Below are 22500 nucleotides of genomic sequence, written 5' to 3'. Positions count from 1 at the left end.
ACATTTTTTGTTAATCTTTTATCATATGTCTTGGAGTATCGTGATAATATCATATCGTGAGTTCAGTATCGTGATATGTATCGTATCGTGAGATGAGGGCATCGTTACACCCCTAGTTGAAATAAAACTGAAGAGTACGTACTGGACTCCCTCAGGCCCCTGTGAAAGCACTCATACATGGTCTTGGCGTCTTCGTAGAAATGGGTCATAAGCGGATCTCCGTTTAAAACTGCACTTCGACGAGCGAACTCTCCACCCTGATTGGGCAAAACACAAATGCAACCATTAAATATGTTTAATATCAAATCTGTGATTGTAACGACAGGATTTGGGATCATCTGAGTGGCGCGTTCACTCACCGGGAGCTCGACCGACTGCATGCTCAGGTCACAGGGCGGTTTGAGGGCTTTGGGTCTCGTGGCGTACCAGTACGCCGTGACCGCGGTGAACGCACCCATGCCGAGGAGTGTGTTGGTGGAGAGACTGCGGAAATAATCCCGGACCTCGGAGAACTCAGGGATCCTCATCTGCTTCAACAGCTCGTGTGCCTGCATGACTACAGCGGACTGAATCTGTGGAGGACAGCAGGGGTTGTTTTAGTTCAGTTTAACTTTAATATCCATTCTGTCTGTCACAGAGCAGAAATTTGTCTTGGACACTGGTATCGTACATAAATACTTACATATTAAAGGGATAGTTCACCCCAAAATGAAAACTCTGTCAGTAATTACTCTCCCTCGTGTTGTTCAACCCCGTAAGACTTTCGTTCATCTTCGGGACACAAATTAAGATATTTTTGATTAAATCTGAGAGCTGTCTCACTCCTCCATAGGCTTCTAAAGGATTGAAACTGGCCGGCCCAAAATTTATGAAAGACATCGTTAAAATAGTCTGCAGCACTTCTGGGTTGTACGTCACACACACACACACACACACACATGACCAGCGTCGGCCAATCGTGAGCCTGTGTGTGACGTACAACCCAGAAGCGCTGCGCTGTTACACTACGTGAACTCACTCGAGGCCCACAGAGAAGGAAATGAAGAGTTGAATAAAGTCGTTATTTTTGTTTGTTTTTTGCGCACAAAAAGTATTCTCGTCGCTTGATAAACTTAAAGGTGAACTAAGTAACTTTTTTACCTTAACCGAACAGCTTTGGAGTCATTGTAATGTTTATATTACTCATTTTCGTGTTGAATGGTGGTCGTCTCGCACCCCCCTGGTGCCTGTGAGCCGCAAAACCACCCTTGCAACTTTGGGCCGGCGGGCTCAGTGTTAGGAAGTATCGCGTGATATCAGGTCTCGCGAGGTAACGAATTGCTTTACGGCAAAAAACAGATCTGATAAAATTCTGATAAAATGAGCATCAAACAGAAATAACCCGGCGCCGTATACATCTGGTGTTCGAGGCGCACATACAATACAGACTGCCGACAGTTAAACAGGGCGCGCGCAGCTCTTAAAGGGGCCATACCTTATTTCCACTCGTTACAGCGTCCATCCTACTGAACAGGTACCGGTGTACAGGGGGAGGGGATCCGGCCGTGAGTGCGAGCCATCTCTGCGTGAGTGCTATTCACGACAGTACAAGTGCTCCACAGCGACTCTAGGGGGCGCTGTTTGACAAAACCGGAATTCCTACTTAGTGCTGCTTTAAGGTTGAGCCACTGTAGTCACTCGGACTATTTTAACGATGTCTTTAATAACTTTTGGGCCGGCCAGTTTCGATCCCTTAAGAAGCCTATGGAGGAGTGATCCAGCTCTCAGATTTAATCAAAAATATCTTAATTTGTGTTCCGAAGATGAACGAAAGTCTTACGGGGTTGAACAACATGAGGGAGAGTAATTACTGACAGAGTTTACATTTTGGGGTAAACTAGCCCTTTAACAAACATGCATAATTCTAAGCATCCCACAATAATATTAAAGTGCTATTATGCTATTTTAAAGGCTCCTAATGTTGTTTTGGAGTCTACTACAACATGTTTACATGCATTCAAAGTCAAAAAAACACTATTTTTCTCATTATATCCACTGCAGCATCAGCTCTTTCCTCTCAGTTTCTGAAACGCTTCGATAGAGGATTCAGTCTCTCTAAGCCCCGCCTCTCTGAGAGCTGCTCTGCTGTGATTGGTCGGATTGCCCAGTCTGCTGTGATTGGCCAGAAACCAAACACTCATTATCATATCTGAATCTCAGCTCGACACACAGTGATACGAACAGTAACGATGGCGTGTGTTTTACCGTATCAATCTCATCAAAGTGGATTTGCTTTGTCAGCAGAACACAGCGTCTTCTCGACATGAACAACACGAACCAAACTCTTCCAGTCTAGTGTTTGAGGGTCAAAGGAGACGTATATTAAATGGTAAAGTATTTATACTTAATGCTAGTATTTGTTGCATTGCTTTTAATTTTTTTGTTGATGTCCATTTTAACACGCAATGAGAAACTAATGCAAATTATTATGGAAGATCCTACAAAAAAACTAAAAAGAAAAAGTAATTGTGTTTATTTGACATGTAAATAATGTCATAATCCGACAACATATAAAATCCAATAAAATGCTTAATTTGGTCATGCAAAATATAAAATTATATATATTTCCTTTTGATTTTTTGTTTTTTTTGGATGAAAATCAAAGGAAATATGAGAAATATTAAAATACCCACTACCAAGACAATGTGAAAATGTGTCTTGGAAATGTGCTTTTTTTCCTCCAATGATTACAAAAATCAGTTCAGTCAAATCTTTTTTTTATTGCCACATTATTGTGCTATAAAATCCTGTCAAGTGTTTTGAAATATTGTGTCTTGTCAAAACATAAGCAATCAATTGGTGACCTGTGACATTATCTAAACAAATCAGTGAGGAAGGGTCAAACTCAAGCAACTATCAGATGTTGTGTAAGGTGATTATGTTAATCTACTACACCTGTAATTCAACTCAAATGAAGCTTTGCTTTCAAACTTTAACAGCAGTCAACACAACATGTCATTAAACCACACAAAACTTCACAAAACCAGCACCAAGACCTCCAACTAGTGTTCACAAAATGTTCCTTTTCTTTATGCAAATTATAATTTCATATATTTTTAATAGATTATGTGCTGAAATATGACCCAGACATGTTCTTGTGTGATTTCTTATGATTCACCCACACTATAAAAAAAAGATGAAAAATAAAACAAAAATTACTGTAGCACGTTTTACAAGAAAATATATTTCCGTTTTTCTACTTCAAAATCACACGTTTATGTGTTATTTGCGGTTTCTTCGTAATTATTTGTGAAATTTACTGGCAATTTCTGAGAAAATGTTTTCAAAGTAAATCCTACACAGGCTTATTATTATAACTGAAACCAAAACTATTAAACTAAAAACATTTTTAAAAAGTGCTACTTCAAATGAAATAAATTTGAACTGAAATACCTAATTTTATTTCAGCTAGTTTCCAATTTTCATTTAGTTTAACTTGATTTACTAAACATAAAAATGACACAAAAAAAACACAATTACTAAAACTTTAACTAAAATTAAAATGAAACCAGAAATTTTTTTTTTTTTTTTTACTAATACAAAAATAATAATAAAAACTATAAAAGATACCAAAATAACACCTTTTTTTCCCAATGCTTTGTTATGGCTATATCTCGCAATTCTGACTTTACAACTTGCAATCTCAAGCTTTTCTGTAGCTCAAACAGTAGAGCGTTGGCGCTTGCAACACCAAGGTCATGGGTTTGATTCCCAGGGAAAGCAAGACCTGATAAGAATGTAAATACCTTGAAATGCAATGCAAGTCGCTTTGGATAAAAGCGTCTGCCAAATGCATAAATGTAAATGTTTATATCTCGCAATTCTGACTTTATAACTTGCAATTTCGAGTTTCACAATTCTGACTTTTTATACATTGCAATTTCAAGTTTATATCTCACAATTCTGACTTTATACCTTGTAATTACGAGTTTATATCTCGCGATTTTGACTTTATACCTTGTAATTATGAGTTTATATCTCGCAATTCTGACTTTATACCTTGTAATTACGAGTTTATATCTCGCAATTCTGACTTTATACCTTGTAATTACGGGTTTATATCTCGCAATTCTGACTTTATACCTTGTAATTACGGGTTTATATCTCGCAATTCTGACTTTATACCTTGTAATTACGAGTTTATATCTCGCAATTCTGACTTCTTACCTTGTAATTACGAGTTTATATCTCGCAATTCTGACTTTATACCTTGTAATTACGAGTTTATATCTCGCAATTCTGACTTTATACCTTGTAATTACGAGTTTATATCTCGCAATTCTGACTTTATACCTTGTAATTACGAGTTTATATCGCAATTCTGACTTTATTCCTTGTAATTACGAGTTTATATCGCAATTCTGACTTTATACCTTGTAATAATCACGAGTTTATATCTCGCAATTCTGACTTTTTACCTTGTAATTACGAGTTTATATTGCAATTCTGACTTTTTACCTTGTAATTACGAGTTTATATTGCAATTCTGACTTTATACCTTGTAATAATCACGAGTTTATATCTCGCAATTCTGACTTTTTACCTTGTAATTACGAGTTTATATTGCAATTCTGACTTTTTACCTTGTAATTACGAGTTTATATTGCAATTCTGACTTCTTACCTTGTAATTACGAGTTTATATTGCAATTCTGACTTTTTACCTTGTAATTACGAGTTTATATCTCGCAATTCTGACTTTATACCTTGTAATTACGAGTTTATATCTCGCAATTCTGACTTTTTACCTTGTAATTACGAGTTTATATCTCGCAATTCTGACTTCATACCTTGTAATTACGAGTTTATATCTCGCAATTCTGACTTTACAACTTGCAATCTCAAGCTTTTCTGTAGCTCAAACAGTAGAGCGTTGGCGCTTGCAACACCAAGGTCATGGGTTTGATTCCCAGGGAAAGCAAGACCTGATAAGAATGTAAATACCTTGAAATGCAATGCAAGTCGCTTTGGATAAAAGCGTCTGCCAAATGCATAAATGTAAATGTTTATATCTCGCAATTCTGACTTTATAACTTGCAATTTCGAGTTTCACAATTCTGACTTTTTATACATTGCAATTTCAAGTTTATATCTCACAATTCTGACTTTATACCTTGTAATTACGAGTTTATATCTCGCGATTTTGACTTTATACCTTGTAATTATGAGTTTATATCTCGCAATTCTGACTTTATACCTTGTAATTACGAGTTTATATCTCGCAATTCTGACTTTATACCTTGTAATTACGGGTTTATATCTCGCAATTCTGACTTTATACCTTGTAATTACGGGTTTATATCTCGCAATTCTGACTTTATACCTTGTAATTACGAGTTTATATCTCGCAATTCTGACTTCTTACCTTGTAATTACGAGTTTATATCTCGCAATTCTGACTTTATACCTTGTAATTACGAGTTTATATCTCGCAATTCTGACTTTATACCTTGTAATTACGAGTTTATATCTCGCAATTCTGACTTTATACCTTGTAATTACGAGTTTATATCGCAATTCTGACTTTATTCCTTGTAATTACGAGTTTATATCGCAATTCTGACTTTATACCTTGTAATAATCACGAGTTTATATCTCGCAATTCTGACTTTTTACCTTGTAATTACGAGTTTATATTGCAATTCTGACTTTTTACCTTGTAATTACGAGTTTATATTGCAATTCTGACTTTTTACCTTGTAATTACGAGTTTATATCTCGCAATTCTGACTTTATACCTTGTAATTACGAGTTTATATCTCGCAATTCTGACTTTTTACCTTGTAATTACGAGTTTATATCTCGCAATTCTGACTTCATACCTTGTAATTACGAGTTTATATCTCGCAATTCTGACTTCTTACCTTGTAATTACGAGTTTATATCTCGCAATTCTGACTTTTTACCTTGTAATTACGAGTTTATATCTCGCAATTCTGACTTTATACCTTGTAATTACGAGTTTATATCGCAATTTTGACTTTATTCCTTGTAATTACGAGTTTATATCGCAATTCTGACTTTATACCTTGTAATAATCACGAGTTTATATCTCGCAATTCTGACTTTTTACCTTGTAATTACGAGTTTATATTGCAATTCTGACTTTTTACCTTGTAATTACGAGTTTATATTGCAATTCTGACTTTTTACCTTGTAATTACGAGTTTATATTGCAATTCTGACTTTTTACCTTGTAATTACGAGTTTATATCTCGCAATTCTGACTTTATACCTTGTAATTACGAGTTTATATCTCGCAATTCTGACTTTTTACCTTGTAATTACGAGTTTATATCTCGCAATTCTGACTTCATACCTTGTAATTACGAGTTTATATCTCGCAATTCTGACTTCTTACCTTGTAATTACGAGTTTATATCTCGCAATTCTGACTTTTTACCTTGTAATTACGAGTTTATATCTCGCAATTCTGACTTTATACCTTGTAATTACGAGTTTATATCGCAATTTTGACTTTATTCCTTGTAATTACGAGTTTATATCGCAATTCTGACTTTATACCTTGTAATAATCACGAGTTTATATCTCGCAATTCTGACTTTTTACCTTGTAATTACGAGTTTATATTGCAATTCTGACTTTTTACCTTGTAATTACGAGTTTATATTGCAATTCTGACTTTTTACCTTGTAATTACGAGTTTATATTGCAATTCTGACTTTTTACCTTGTAATTACGAGTTTATATCTCGCAATTCTGACTTTATACCTTGTCATTACGAGTTTATATCTCGCAATTCTGACTTTATACCTTGTAATTACGAGTTTATATCTCGCAATTCTGACTTTATACCTTGTAATTACGAGTTTATATCTCGCGATTTTGACTTTCTGAATTGCAAAATATAAACTCGCAATTGCGAGAAAAAAGTCAGAATTGCGAGAAAAAAAGTCAGAATTGCAAATTTATATCTTTATTGCAATTGTGGGGGAAAAAGTCAGCAATTATGAGAAGAAGAAAAAAAAAAGTCAGAATAGTGAGATAAAAAGATTATTCTGTGGCGGAAACAAGCATCCATAGAATACTGAAGTGGTCCAACTAAACATTCTGACCATATTCAAATCAATAATTATAACTTCAACAAGTTTCCTTTGAATCAAGCTAACACACTTAGCATCAGCAGCATTAGGTAAGAGACTGGATGTGAGTCACCTTCGCCAGCTATGCTATATGTGATTCATGCTAAACCGTGCGAGGACGCGTTACTCCTTTAACCTCTCACCCACTTCTATTCTTACTGCCCCGGGGTGAAACGTCCTGCCTTCACACACACACACACACACACAGCATGAAACCCTAGGAAACTCATGCATGCCAGCATACAAACAACACAAATAGTTCAATCCTGCTAAAAAAAAATCAAATATGCTTTCATTCAGAATCAAACTGAAAATCCTAAATCATTCTTTGTGTTCTGTCAAAAGTAATTTGTACTATGAAGTATAGTTTCTTCAACCCCTCAGCACAGACCAAAACATGTCTGACTGTCCTTCATTACAGTACAGCTGCTGACAGCAAAGGCACAACACACACACACACACACACACACACACACACACACTTCACCTGAGACTAGCAGAATAAGGTACACGTAAGTGCCGTTGTGTCTCCTCCACCCACAAAACCACTGACAGCTAAGGCAAACCATCTTAGCTAGGACAACACAAATCACACACACACACACACACACACACACACACACACTTCACCTGAGACTAGCAGAATAAGGTACGTCCAAACGTAACCACTGCAACACGAAGGTGAAATGAATGACCAGGTGTGAAGGTAACAGCAGTTCAATCTGAACAACTACAGGTTGAGTTTATGTGCAACCGAGGCTCAGATTCCTTATTGGACACACACACTCTCAGAACCTGCTGTCTCAGCCAATCACAGAGCAGGAAGTCAGATCAGCAAACGACCAATAGCAAAACTGCTAAGATAAAAAAAAAAAAAAGCACAACTGACAAGATATGATTGTAATTGTGTCAATACTCAACAAGACAGACATGCTGATTACATCAGGCTGTGATGACAGCCCTGATCAGACGACCAGCATTACAGAAGCTTCGAAATATACTACAGTTCAAAAGTTTGGGGTCAGTAAGATTACAAATATGCTTTATTCAGCAGCAATGTTGATTAAATTGATTAAAAGTGACATTTGTTATGTTGCAAAAAATTTCAATTTCAAATAATTGCTGTTCTTTTGAACTTTCTATTCATCAATGAATCCTGGAAAAAACGGTTTTCAACATTGATAAATAATCATAAATGTTTCTTGAGCATCAAATCCTCATATTAGAGTGATTTCTGAAGGATCATGTGACACTGAAGAATGGAGTAATGATGCTGAAAATTATTCACAGGAATAAATTACATTTTACTATATATTCACATTAGAAAACTGCTATTTCGAATTGTAATAATATTTCACAATATTCAGGCATGTGATTGGCTAACGACAAAAAAGCAGGAAAATATACCGAGCCCAGCAACTGATAGAATGCACGATATACATATTTCTACAAAAGCAGTCAGCAGCTTGCTTGGAGCAAGGATCATAGCGCAAATTTGAACTATATCGATATATCGCCCAGCCCTACTGGTGGCCTAACGGCGATGTTCTTGTCAACTGACAACGATATCACTGTAGTGCGAGAGCCACTGAGGTTACGAAATTGAGCAGGTGAACAAGCTGAACGCATACGTCCTTGTTGATACTCGGAAAGGAAGGAAAAATCTGTACGCACGTCAGCCTGTTATGTCCTCATATCCTCTCCTTTTCACTCCGGCAGCTGACACCCTTCGGCTGTGTCCGAAATCTCCACTCAAACCCCTATGTAGGGGGTAGGGAGTAGAGCACTATATAGTGATCTCACCAGCATAATAGAAACACCACTTTCGGACACTACTCGATCGTCTCTCGGCGCCGTTGATTAAACGCGCCATCATCTGTCTGGTGCCGAGCCAGCTCTGGGCTAAATAGATTTTTTTTTTTTTTTAAATACATAACATTATATTGAGCTTATTTCTCCAAAATGGTAAAATTAAAAGCAATTTCTGGCCGTTTCTGTTATAATGCGTTACTCCACACATGATTATAACTTATAAACATAAATAAAATTAATACACATATTTCATATATTTTCATTTTCGCGCCACACCGTTTTCTCTTGCCTGTCGACATTAGGGAAGAAAAACAGATCTACGTTATCAAATATCTTGCTCATAATACTCTTAATAAAACAGCTTTTAGACTCTGTGGAGATGCCACTCAATATTTATCTTTTTTGTTTGTTTGTTCTCGTGATTCAGAAGATTTTGCGGATTAGCAAAAGAAACAGGATTTCTAGACACAGAAAACGGTTCTTGCTACGCTAGCGAGACGTCGTCAAATTGTAAGTTAAAGATGAAGATGATGCTGATAGGTCTTTTACGATCAGCGCAATGCATGATGGTATGTAGGGCTTGGGTTAGTGACCATCGGTTGTACACTACTTTTCAAAATGCATTCTGGGATACATTGAGTGGACTATATAGGGTATAATAATCATCACTTTACATTCGGACAGCACTACAAAATGCCGAGCTCACTATATAGTCCACTATATAGTGAGTAGTGGGAGATTTCGGATACAGCCATTATTTTCAAGGAAAAAACATTTAAGTGTGTCATTTTGGTGATAAAAGAGGGATACAATTATTGACTACAGGGGGACTTTAAACAAAGTTTATATTGATATCGCTCAATCACTACCTATGATAGCATCACGCTTCTGTTTATTTATCGACTCTTTCCTGGTTATCTCATGGGTTTGGTGTCGACCCGTCAAGAGGAGCTGATAAATACAAACACAGTCTCATTCCAGTGCACTTTCCAGGGCAAAGGTAACGCGAGCGCGTCCTCTAAACTCCTGCTGTGACGCGCGAGACCAATGACAGACCCTCGGGCCGGTCACCCGATGGGCCAGACGGACCTCCCCGATGCTATTTAAAAACAGTGGCACAACAAATGGAAAACAGTGGCATGAGGTTGAGTGGAACAGATGCAGATATATACTCAAGGCATGCAACTTATGACGAGAGACAGCAGACATGTGACATCCACATGAGGCTCGGGAACAAGAGGCGTAATATGAAGGGGTTTTATTGAGCAATGATGCATTAAATTTGATTAAAAGTGACTAAAGTTTTTGGAAACCCTTTATTTCGAATTCTGATTTTAGTAATATAATGAATGAGGTAGAAAGAGATAAGATAACTTGAGTCTCAACCTATTTTCACTACTAAATCATTAGTCATTTAATCATTTACTATTTTTATTTAAATTACCCCCTCTCATATCATATGTATCTCTTGTATGCATGATTATTTCCAACTCTTCTTAACCCTTGTGTTCTGTTCGATTTCTGTGTACTCCCCTTTATGGACCGGGTCAAATTGACCAAGATTGGATTCAATACAATTCCTCAAAAATCACACTATGAAAAACAACAAAGATTTAGATACAAACTATAAACTTTTAATATCAACATTTGTCAAACATTACAAAAACGTTATATCTGAAAATATGATTTATGAAAATGTTTTTAAAACAGTTTTGTTTTGACAAAATTGGAAAATAAACAGTATACTGATTTTTTTTGCATATATATATATATATATATATATATAAAACATTTTTTACATTTTATGCTTTGAACATCGTAACTGAACAAAAAAAAAATGCTGTATAATGAAAATTTTTCATTTTCCTAAATTAACTTTCCCTAGTTTCCTAAGACCTATTTTCCTAGTTTCATTATTCACTCACTGGGAAGTGAGAAACCAAACATAACAAAAACATAAATCAAATAAATGTTTTTTATTTATTTTTTGGCTCTGTGAAGCTGCCTTTGAAAATCCTACATAAAGGTTTTGGTTAAAAGCTAGGTATTTTAGATATCTTGAATATTGAAATGAGAGCTTATTTTACTATCTGTGTCTGACAAAGATTTTCATCTGTAATTTGCAAATAATTCTAAACACTGTGATTTTAGCTTTTTCAAGTGTGTTTGGTTAGGGTTAGAGCACTTTTAGATGCACTTGCACGTTAGAACTGGAGTTGAAGTGCCCTTACATACAGAAAATAAATGTTTTTATTTTGTGTCTGTACAGTTGCTTTTGAATGGCTGCCTATGAGGGTCATATTGACCCACGAACGTAACAGTAATTTTGTTTGTATATGTCAAAACACATCAGCATGTTGAAACTTTGCATGCATGTTCATCATGATAAATGAGAAAAAGTCACAAAATATCAAGAAAAAAAACAAAGGTTAACCAGTATTTCCAACTACTTGAAAATCGAAACGGGTCAAATTGACCCGCAACATAACACAAGGGCTATCCTAATTTACCTGTGCCTTTTTTTTTTTTTTTTTTTATTATGTAAGAGATCTAACTTTTTAATGTATGATATTCTTGTATTATACTGGCATAAGTTGTATCTCAATAAATAGAGTATTCAAAAAATAAAATAAATAATGAAAAGTGACTGTAAAGGATATTTAAAAAAAAGTTCTTTTTTAACTTTGCATTCATCAAAGAATCTTTAAAATGGATATTTTCAACATTGATAATAATCATAAATGTTTCTTGAGCATCAAATCCTCATATTAGAGTGATTTCTGAAGGATCATGTGACACTGAAGTTTTTGCATGAATAAACTGCAGCCTATTTTAATGTTATTTGCATTTTAATAAGATTTCCAACTAAATTCTTCTATCACAGGATGATTCATTAGACATTAATTTTTACTGTATTATGTAAAAACTTTTTTTTGCATAAGTGCAGTACAACAAATACTACCATTATATACTCTACTCTTCAAAAGTTTGAGGTTGGTAAGATTTTTTTATGTGTTTGAAAAAAATCTCCACCTATTTCAACTTAAAAACTTAAAAAATTTAAGTAGAACCAACTTGGTTGTACAAGTCATTTAAACTTAAATTATATTAAATTGAGTTGAATCTCCTTAGATTATATGTATTAATAATGTAAAAACATAAGTTGCCATGACTTACTGATCATATAATTTTTATTTGTTTAATTAAAATACAGAAGAGTAAAATTGTGAAATATTATTATGTATTAAATAGCAGTTTTCTATGTGAATAATATAATAAAGTGTAATTTATTCATGTGATCAAAGCTGAATGTTCAGCATCATTACTCCAGTCTTCAGTGTCACATGATCCTTCAAAAATCACTCTAATATGATGATTTGATGCTCAAGAAACATTTATGATTATTAATGTTGAAAACATTCATTTTCAGGATTCTTTGATGAATATAAAGTTCAAAAGAACAACATTTATTTGATACAGATTTTATTATCACATTATAAATCTCTTCAGTCACTTTTGATCAATTTAATGCATCTTTGCTCAATAAAAGTTTTTGAAAAAACTTCCTGCAACCGAACTTTAAAGACTAAATAATGTGCTTAATTGTGATGAAAATGCACTTAAAATAAACAGATTTTTACGCAAAGCACAATATATGTATGTTTATAGATATTCATCACTCTAGATATCATTCAGTCATTCATATAAGGAATGTTTGCATAGTTTCAAAGCTCAAGATTGCATCACACAGTCATTTTCTGTCAAACAAGTTCACGATGACAAGTTTAAATGAGGCTGGATTGAGTCAGGAAGCGCTCGCCTATGCAAATACCATCAATAAATAAATAAATATCGATCAATAAATAAATAAATATTGATCAATCAATCAGCTGAGTTATCTTAGTATCAGTGATAAAACACAGGCAGACAAAAACTACTCAAACCGAGAGCAGAAGTGGTGTCTGATTCAGTTCAAGTATCTAAAATATCACTATATCGCAGTAATGATGAGCCTGTTGCATTATGGGTCTCCGGATCCCAACTTAAACACACTAAACCACATGTGTGTGTTAAATCTGACAGGCAGAATCGGTCTGACCTTGTGAGATCTTCACACGTCTGTCACGTCTGATCGGGACAAAGGTTGAGTTTGTTGACAAAATACATCATGCCATTTAAACTTTTGACCTTCATACACAATTAATGAATGGATACAACAATCAACAGCGTCGATTATTAATAAAGATGAACAGATGTGAGGTACGGGCAAACATTCACACGCTCCTTTTGTCTTGCCTGTCGTTTCCAGTTTCCACCAAACCTGTTCATTAGCAACACGATGATCAAACTAAACACGCTCTGCAGGAACACACCGGCTTCTTTCCAACACACGACGACACACAGGAACTGGACACTTTTTATCTCGCAATTCAGACTCTATAACTTGCAATTCCAAGTTTAGATCTCGCAATTGACTTTCTCACATTTCCTAATTTATAACTGATAATTCTGACTTTTTTTTTCTTGCGCATTTCAAGTTTATAACTGATAATTCTGACTTTTTTTTTCTTGCGCATTTCAAGTTTATAACTCATAATTCTGACTTTTTTCTTGCGATTTCAAGTTTATAACGCATAATTATGATTTTTTTTCTTGCGATTTCAAGTTTATAACTCATTATGATTTTTTTCTTGCGATTTTAAGTTTATCACTCATAATTCTGACTTTTTTCTTGCGATTTCAAGTTTATAACTCATAATTTTGACTTTTTTCTTGCGATTTCAAGTTTGTAACTCATAATTCTGCCTTTTTTCTTGCGATTTCAAGTTTATAACTCATAATTTTGACTTTTTTCTTGCGATTTCAAGTTTGTAACTCATAATTCTGCCTTTTTTCTTGCGATTTCAAGTTTATAACTCATAATTCTGACTCTTTTTCTTGCAATTTCAAGTTTATAGTTTATAATTCATAATTCTGACTTTTTTCTTGCGATTTCAAGTTTATAACTCATAATTCTGACTTTTTTCTTGTGATTTCAAGTTTATAACTCATAATTCTGACTTTTTTCTTGCGATTTCAAGTTTATAACTCATAATTCTGACTTTTTTCTTGCGATTTCAAGTTTATAACTCATAATTCTGACTTTTTATAATTCATATTTCGGACTTTTTTCCATGCGATTTCAAGTTTATAACTCATAATTCTGACTCTTTTTCTTGCAATTTCAAGTTTATAGTTTATAATTCATAATTCTGACTTTTTTCTTGCGATTTCAAGTTTATAACTCATAATTCTGACTTTTTTCTTGTGATTTCAAGTTTATAACTCATAATTCTGACTTTTTTCTTGTGATTTCAAGTTTATAACTCATAATTCTGACTTTTTTCTTGCGATTTCAAGTTTGTAACTCATAATTCTGCCTTTTTTCTTGCGATTTCAAGTTTATAACTCATAATTCTGACTCTTTTTCTTGCAATTTCAAGTTTATAGTTTATAATTCATAATTCTGACTTTTTTCTTGCGATTTCAAGTTTATAACTCATAATTCTGACTTTTTTCTTGTGATTTAAAGTTTATAACTCATAATTCTGACTTTTTTCTTGCGATTTCAAGTTTATAACTCATAATTCTGACTTTTTTCTTGCGATTTCAAGTTTATAACTCATAATTCTGACTTTTTATAATTCATAATTCGGACTTTTTTCCATGCAATTTCAAGTTTATAACTCATAATTCTGACTCTTTTTCTTGCAATTTCAAGTTTATAGTTTATAATTCATAATTCTGACTTTTTTCTTGCGATTTCAAGTTTATAACTCATAATTCTTGCGATTTCAAGTTTGTAACTCATAATTCTGACTTTTTTCTTGCGATTTCAAGTTTATAACTCATAATTCTGACTTTTTATAATTCATAATTCTGACTTTTTTCCATGCGATTTCAAGTTTATAACTCATAATTCTGACTCTTTTTCTTGCGATTTCAAGTTTATAGTTTATAATTCATAATTCTGACTTTTTTCTTGCGATTTCAAGTTTATAACTCATAATTCTGACTTTTTTCTTGTGATTTCAAGTTTATAACTCATAATTCTGACTTTTTTCTTGTGATTTCAAGTTTATAACTCATAATTCTGACTTTTTTCTTGCGATTTCAAGTTTGTAACTCATAATTCTGCCTTTTTTCTTGCGATTTCAAGTTTATAACTCATAATTCTGACTCTTTTTCTTGCAATTTCAAGTTTATAGTTTATAATTCATAATTCTGACTTTTTTCTTGCGATTTCAAGTTTATAACTCATAATTCTGACTTTTTTCTTGTGATTTCAAGTTTATAACTCATAATTCTGACTTTTTTCTTGCGATTTCAAGTTTATAACTCATAATTCTGACTTTTTTCTTGCGATTTCAAGTTTATAACTCATAATTCTGACTTTTTATAATTCATAATTCGGACTTTTTTCCATGCGATTTCAAGTTTATAACTCATAATTCTGACTCTTTTTCTTGCAATTTCAAGTTTATAGTTTATAATTCATAATTCTGACTTTTTTCTTGCGATTTCAAGTTTATAACTCATAATTCTGACTTTTTTCTTGTGATTTCAAGTTTATAACTCATAATTCTGACTTTTTTCTTGCGATTTCAAGTTTATAACTCATAATTCTGACTTTTTTCTTGCGATTTCAAGTTTGTAACTCATAATTCTGACTTTTTTCTTGCGATTTCAAGTTTATAACTCATAATTCTGACTTTTTATAATTCATAATTCTGACTTTTTTCCATGCGATTTCAAGTTTATAACTCATAATTCTGACTCTTTTTCTTGCGATTTCAAGTTTATAGTTTATAATTCATAATTCTGACTTTTTTCTTGCGATTTCAAGTTTATAACTCATAATTCTGACTTTTTTCTTGTGATTTCAAGTTTATAACTCATAATTCTGACTTTTTTCTTGCGATTTCTGTGATTTCAAGTTTATAACTCATAATTCTGACTTTTTTCTTGCGATTTCAAGTTTATAACTCATAATTCTGACTTTTTTCTTGCGATTTCAAGTTTATAACTCATAATTGACTTATCCCACGTTTCCAAGTTTATAGCTAAATAATAATAATGATAATTAATAATAAAGTTTATTTCTCAGAATTGCCTTTGTTAAATTCCATTATTATTATTTTTATTCCATGGTAGAAACCAGCTTTCATACCAAAGCACCTATGAATTGCATTATCTTAAATAGAAATAAGACGTTGCATAAACATGATGAAACCAACCATTTACATAACCACAATGAGGGCAAAAGACAATCTATGATTATAGTGAACACTACGGCTTCACAATGTTGGCAAATCTTTAAAAAACGCAATGGAAAGTGAGATTCTTTCCAATGAAAGCCTGTTGTTTAATACTAAACTTTAATTTATGCGCACAGGTGATTTCTGCAGGTTGGAGGGATGCTGGGAATGAAAACAATGAACAGAAACATGGCTGTTTCCATAGAACAAGGTCACAAGGGTCATAACAGATCTCATGCAAGAAGACATTCAATAACAACCTCAATAAAAACTTTACAACAGATTAATAATCAATGTCTATGAGGAAAATTAACATCTATAATTACAGCTGTGTTGAACCACGCGATTAACGCATTTAAAGGGTCATAAAGTTAAATTAAGAACTTGAGTCATAGTTTATAGTCAGACACACATGACAGATGACGTGTCTCTAATTCACAAACCAAGAAATATTAGAGTCACGTCAGTCAGCATACAGGACATATGCTATATACGAAGAATTACAATGTGCATTCGTTAAATCATCAAATGATATTTCCTAAAAGCAACAACAACTAACCACTAACTGCATTGTTCATTGTGTTCATAGTGTCACACACACACATGCACTTCTGCAGTTGTCCGTGTGCATCATGGACACGTCGACATGAAAACAAAGTTGCTATGGTGCGATGCATTTCATCATTTACAAGGAATAACATGTTACAAGCAATGCAAATAAGCCTTAGTCTGCTCTACTGACCTGTACGAGACCGAACTCTTCTGATAATCGCACATGCGTTTGTCTCTGACGGCGAGCGTTTACTACTTTCTCCGTGTTGTTTGGTCACCAATCTCTCGACCAATCAGAGGCGCCGTACGAATAGAAAGACTGTTAGGAGGCCTCTGATTGGTCGCTTGTTTGACTCGCAGTAACCCGCGTTTACAGGCTCGTTTACCTTTGTACAGACTTTCACAAGCGGGACAATATCATATCTATACTCAATAAATGCACCAAAGATATAGATGATTGAGCTGTGTTGATGAGTTAATAAGTAAAATGTTTCATATGTATGATAGAGACACTCAGTTAAAGGGATAGCATCAGTTGTGCATGCTTATATTTTTAAATCATGTGTATGTACTGAGTTTTATACTGTATTATGATATATGGATTTATTGATTATTATAGCAGCTAAACCGAGCATTTTTTTTTAGAATGACGTGTGTAAGCGACTAATAAAAAACGGCAAAATAGCGACTCTTAGTGTTAAAATACGGTACGAGAGGATGTAAAGTATTCGACAAAACAGCCAAACCAGAAACATCCGATATAAAATGCTACTTTTCTTGTTAACAATGTACCGGTACAACAGTTTTTATTAGTTACAATAAAAAACTATTTCCGCTATTAGGCCAAAAAAGTGTTGAATTATCTTTTTATTCAGTATATATATATAATACTTCAAAACATTTATATAAATGTAATTATTAAACTACTTCAAACATTTGAATAAATAAAACATTATTAGAATACTTCAAACATTTAATTTAATAAATAAATAAATGTAATTCTTAGAATACTTTAAACACTTAAATAAATAAATAAATGCAATTCTTAGAATATTTCAAATATTTAAATCAATAAATAAATGTATTTCTTAGAATACTTCAAATATTTAAATAAATAAAACTAATTTTTAAAATACTTAAAAAATTAATAAAATAGATAAATAAAATAAATCTATTTTTTTAGAATACTTCAAACATTTAAATTGAAAAACTATATTTTGAATACTTAAAAAAAAACATTGAATGAAATAGTTAAATACATCTAAAATAAATACATAAAACTATTTTTTAGAATACTTAAAACTTTTAAATAAATAAAATTAATTACTTAAAAAATGCATAAAACTAATTCTTGGGATACTTAAAACCTTTAAATAAATACAATTAATTCTTATAATATTTAAAACATTTAAATGAAAAAACGAATTCTTAGAATACTTAAAACATTTAAATAAATAAAATAAATAATTCCCAGTGTACTTAAAACATTTACCCCCCCCCCCCCCCCCCCCCCCCCATAATATTTACTTTTATTTGTCCTCTGATCTCAATAAAGAAATCTCAGGTGTCCACTAGAGGGCAATCAGTCCACTGGAAACTTTTGGAAAAGAGATTATTTTATTGGAACTATTATCATATAATAATAATAATAATACAAAACATTGTGTTTTAAAACCCTGACTCAAGCAGCAAACAAACACAGACAGTCACATACAGTACAAGCTCGAAACAAATGAACAGTTTCACTTACAGCTAACTAACACTATGTTTTAACAAATAAGAGGTGTACACCAGATCAAAACTCAGTCATTCGTCATTCCTTCAACACACAGGGATTCGAGGTCACATTATCAGAAAGCGCAAAGAAATGATGTGGATGGTTAAAAATCAAGTAAGCAGAAACACATGATTCAGTGAATGTGATCAAGCGACTCATTCTCAAATCAACTTCTTCATATCAGGCGGATTTAGGGATAAGTCCCTAAAACACTTCAAAAAATCTTTTCTTACTTAGCATTTTTGTCTTTTTTTTAGTCCAAATATCAAAAAATTCTTAAATCAAGATGCATTTACTAGATGAGTAAAAGGACATAAGATATTATGTCCTGTTTTCCGAGCGAATTAATCAAAATTAAGTGAGTTGATGCTTAAAAAAAAGCAAAATTATCTGCCAATGGGATTAGAAAAAAAAGTAACAGATATAAGATTATTTTTCTTACATAATTTAGCTTGTTTTAAGCAAAAACTCACTTAATTTTTATTTATTTCCCCAGAAAACAAGACTTAATCTTACGTCATTTTACTATTTTAGTAAATGCATCTTGATTTAAGAAATGCTTGATATTTGGACTAGAAACATGACAAAATACTAAGTAAGAAAAGCATTTTTTGCAGTGTATAATAACACGTCTAATCAGTCTGTGATTAGGGGCGTTCGCACCGCAGGAACTAGGAACGAATTTAGTGCTAGGAACTCTTTTTGGAGGAACTAATAGGCTTTATGCACAGCTTCACTACTTCCTGAACTTTAGCCAGCTCCTTTGTTTCCTGTCTGCCATTATTGGACAAACTGATTAATCCAGGTGTGCCTGGCCTCAGTAACAATAATCAGGCACACCTGGATTAATCAGTTTGTCCAATAATGGCAGACAGGAAACAAAGGGCTGGCTAAAGTTCAGGAAGTAGTGCAGCTGTGCATAAAGCCTATTAAGCTCTTGAGCTGCGTTCCAGTCCAACATTATCATGCCCTTCACTCGCTAACTTCCCTCCGTCTCGTTCACTCAGATGTTCGTCATTGCCCTTTCGCTTGGAATCAGCTATGGAGTTGATTTATTATTTAAACATTTTTTTCCCTTTAAGAATTTGTTTAATGCAGCGATCCAAATGTATATAGATGTGTTTGGGCTGTTTAAAAAAAAATCATAATAAATATATCATAGAGTTGTTTGTGGTGATGGTGATTAGACTTTAGATCTGCGGTGATGTCACAATCGTGTTGCATTGTGGTATATGGAGCTGCCTGAAGTGTACATTTGAAGTAGACTCGCTCCCTCGGTCAAAATCGAGTCTACTCGAGTCTGTCCATATAAACTTACCTCGTCCGTTTCACTAGGTGGAACGCACTTCAAAATGGCGGCAGGGATTCCCCCGAGGGGAAGTGCTAGGGAAAGTTCGCACTTTGCAAGTGCGTGTCTAAAAGTGGACTAGAACGCAGCACTACTTCAGAGTCGGTCTAACCCTCTTTTTTTTACAGTCTATGACTCTATGGCCCTGTCCCAAATGGAACCCTAAGCACTCGCGGTCTTCCTCTGATACCCCTTTTCCACCAACAAGAACCGGGTGCTGGTTCAGAGCCAGAGCCAGAGCTGGTTCGGAGTTAGTTCGACTGACAAGCTTACTAAGAACCGGTTTGCCTTTCCACCGGCTAGAGAGTCACAACAGAGCCAGATCTTTCGTCACTGCATACGTCTCATGTTGCCCAGCAACGCTAGTGCGGTAGCGCCAAACACAAACACGCCAGGCTTGTTCGAGATGCATCGGCTTCTCGCAGATCGATCGCCGCATGACATCAAAGCACTGCGAAAGCGATCCAAAAGCACAAGGAGTCGTATGATCTCCAAACACTCCCGCAGCTCCGATCGCTCCGCGCCGCTCCGATGCATCTCGAACAAGCCATCAACAATAACGGACGTTGCGTTACTATGGATGCTCATGGGTTTGCAAAAATACATCGGAATCCAACGCGTTTGTGCAGCTCGCCGTAACTTACATAGACGGATATTATAATCAAGCTGCTATTAGCTCGACTAGCTGCTATTTAAAAATGGCGGTCACAAGTTTCTATTCGTCTTGTTGGTCACGGTAACCCCGCCCCCAGCCCCTGACGCAAGCGGTTCTTACTTGGCTCTGTTCTAGACCAGCAATGATTTGGTGCTACTTAAGAACCACTTTTCCTGGTTCGGAGCTGGTGCTTTGCGTGTGGAAAAACAAAGAACCGAATTGAAACTAGGCTCTGGCTCCGAACCAGCACCAGCTCTGCCTTGGTGGAAAAGGGGTATGAGTCCGCACTTTCGCGACGTAACGCCGCTTTGAATGTCGGGAAGAAGTCTGCTTTGGAGTCCGCATCAGCGCGGCTTTGGCAAAAGTGCGCATCAAGAGCGCAAATCGACCGCAGAGGGGGGCGCTCGCGAGCACCCTTCTGAGATCTAAAAATGACAAATGGGACACACTGCGGTCTCACGGACTTAACGGACACGCGCACGCGGCAGCCATTGTAAGTCCACAAGACCGAAAGTGCACATGAAGTGTGCCATTTGGGATTGGGCCTTAGGTCTAAACCATAGACAGTATAAGAAGTGGACAGAGCCATCTCATTGGAACTCAGTTGAGACATTTGAAGCCCATTTTTAGCGATTTTTGAGCACTTCCGTTCCTGACGCGCAGACTCAAACCGACTCAAACTAAGCTTGATGACGTGAGCAACCTGTCTGACAGACGTTAATCTTCTAGTAGCTGTGTGTGAAAATTGCCAACGTTAATCTTGCAGAGACGGGGAACTTGAGCAAAGAGTTCTTTGGCGTGAGTGAGCAGGAGTAAGAATTCCGTTGCTTTTATGGACTCATTATCTATGGGCTTCTCCCTTGACGGGACGTCCCCCCGATTGCCTGCGAGCTTCTCCTCCTGTCTGTACGGTAATTTCTGTACAGCGCGACAGAGAGTCGAGTGGTTATGACGCTATCGTTAGCCTATTTTTACTAAATCTGTTTCTACGGGCCCATAATGTAACATAGAAGGTAATGGAGCCCTTTATACATTGTCGTGTTTCTTTAGAAATAAATAATGGACAAATGGAGTCTTTAAACGCCTCAGATGTAAAGTTATTCGCTGTCAAAGTGACGCCAAAATGAATGGGAGTCAATGGAAATGCTAACGCAAGTGAAGTTCTGCTACAACATGGCGGCACCCGGCCGGCTTCAACTTCCGGTCGATGGATTACACCCTTGGTCTAAACCAGCGCTATAGACCTTATGTGGCCCCACCCCTTTTCAGTGCTGCGCTCGTTGTCTTTTGACTTCCGGTCTGTATTTTCACACCGATCTTGCATGGGTATGAATGAACTGCTCGTAAAAAAATTCCCGGTCGACATTTGTTATCTGCTTTACAATACTTATGATAAACATTACAATGCTCATGATAACTTTTGTTAACTCTACAATAAGTAAATCCACTTCACCAGCTAATTACTCCTGGACAGCGATGCCATAGAAATATACAGAGCGACCGCAAAAACGGAAGTTCAAAGACAATATTCTAAAGAGGACGGCGCCCACGTTTCTCTGGTGCATAAAGTCTATAGGAACTATCCGTGACGTTAGTGTTCGCTGATTGGTCGAATGCACGCGAAACACCAGCACCCGCCATTTTTTAAAAAGCTGTGTAAACACAGATTACAGCCTATATATTTACTCCAGAAACTGAATCTACGAACACGTAAAACAGTGATAGAAGAACATCTCAACCTTTACGGCGAGGAGAAAATTTGAGCAACACAACTTTGAGGGAACCAAGAGAAACATGATTATGTATTTCTGCTCAGCAAAACTGGACATCAACCACACAGCAAACGCTAATAACTTTTCATTACTGTCTACTTTCTATGCATAACAGTTCTATCTAATAACGTGTTAGACAGATCGT

General features: G+C 34.9%; 1 protein-coding gene across 1 annotated transcript in view; it reads right to left on the bottom strand.

The window, feature by feature from the left end:
* Window positions 1-17095, bottom strand: part of acsl1b (acyl-CoA synthetase long chain family member 1b) — a 39033-nt gene extending 21938 nt beyond the window's left edge. The window contains exons 1-3 of the mRNA XM_056237007.1: window positions 16994-17095; window positions 360-572; window positions 143-257 (exon numbers count right to left, since the gene is read on the bottom strand). Coding sequence (XP_056092982.1) covers window positions 143-257; window positions 360-554 — 310 coding nt within the window. The 5' untranslated portion in view covers window positions 555-572; window positions 16994-17095. The remainder of the gene's footprint in view (window positions 1-142; window positions 258-359; window positions 573-16993) is intronic.
* Between the last annotated feature and the right edge of the window lie 5405 nt (window positions 17096-22500).

This window comes from Rhinichthys klamathensis, unplaced genomic scaffold, assembly GCF_029890125.1.
Source record: "Rhinichthys klamathensis goyatoka isolate OS25496 unplaced genomic scaffold, OSU_Roscu_1.1 h1tg000475l_1, whole genome shotgun sequence".
NCBI classification, from domain to species: domain Eukaryota; kingdom Metazoa; phylum Chordata; class Actinopteri; order Cypriniformes; family Leuciscidae; genus Rhinichthys; species Rhinichthys klamathensis.
The sequence above is the reverse complement of the archived record's forward strand: the minus strand, read 5'-3'. Positions and strand labels throughout refer to the sequence as shown.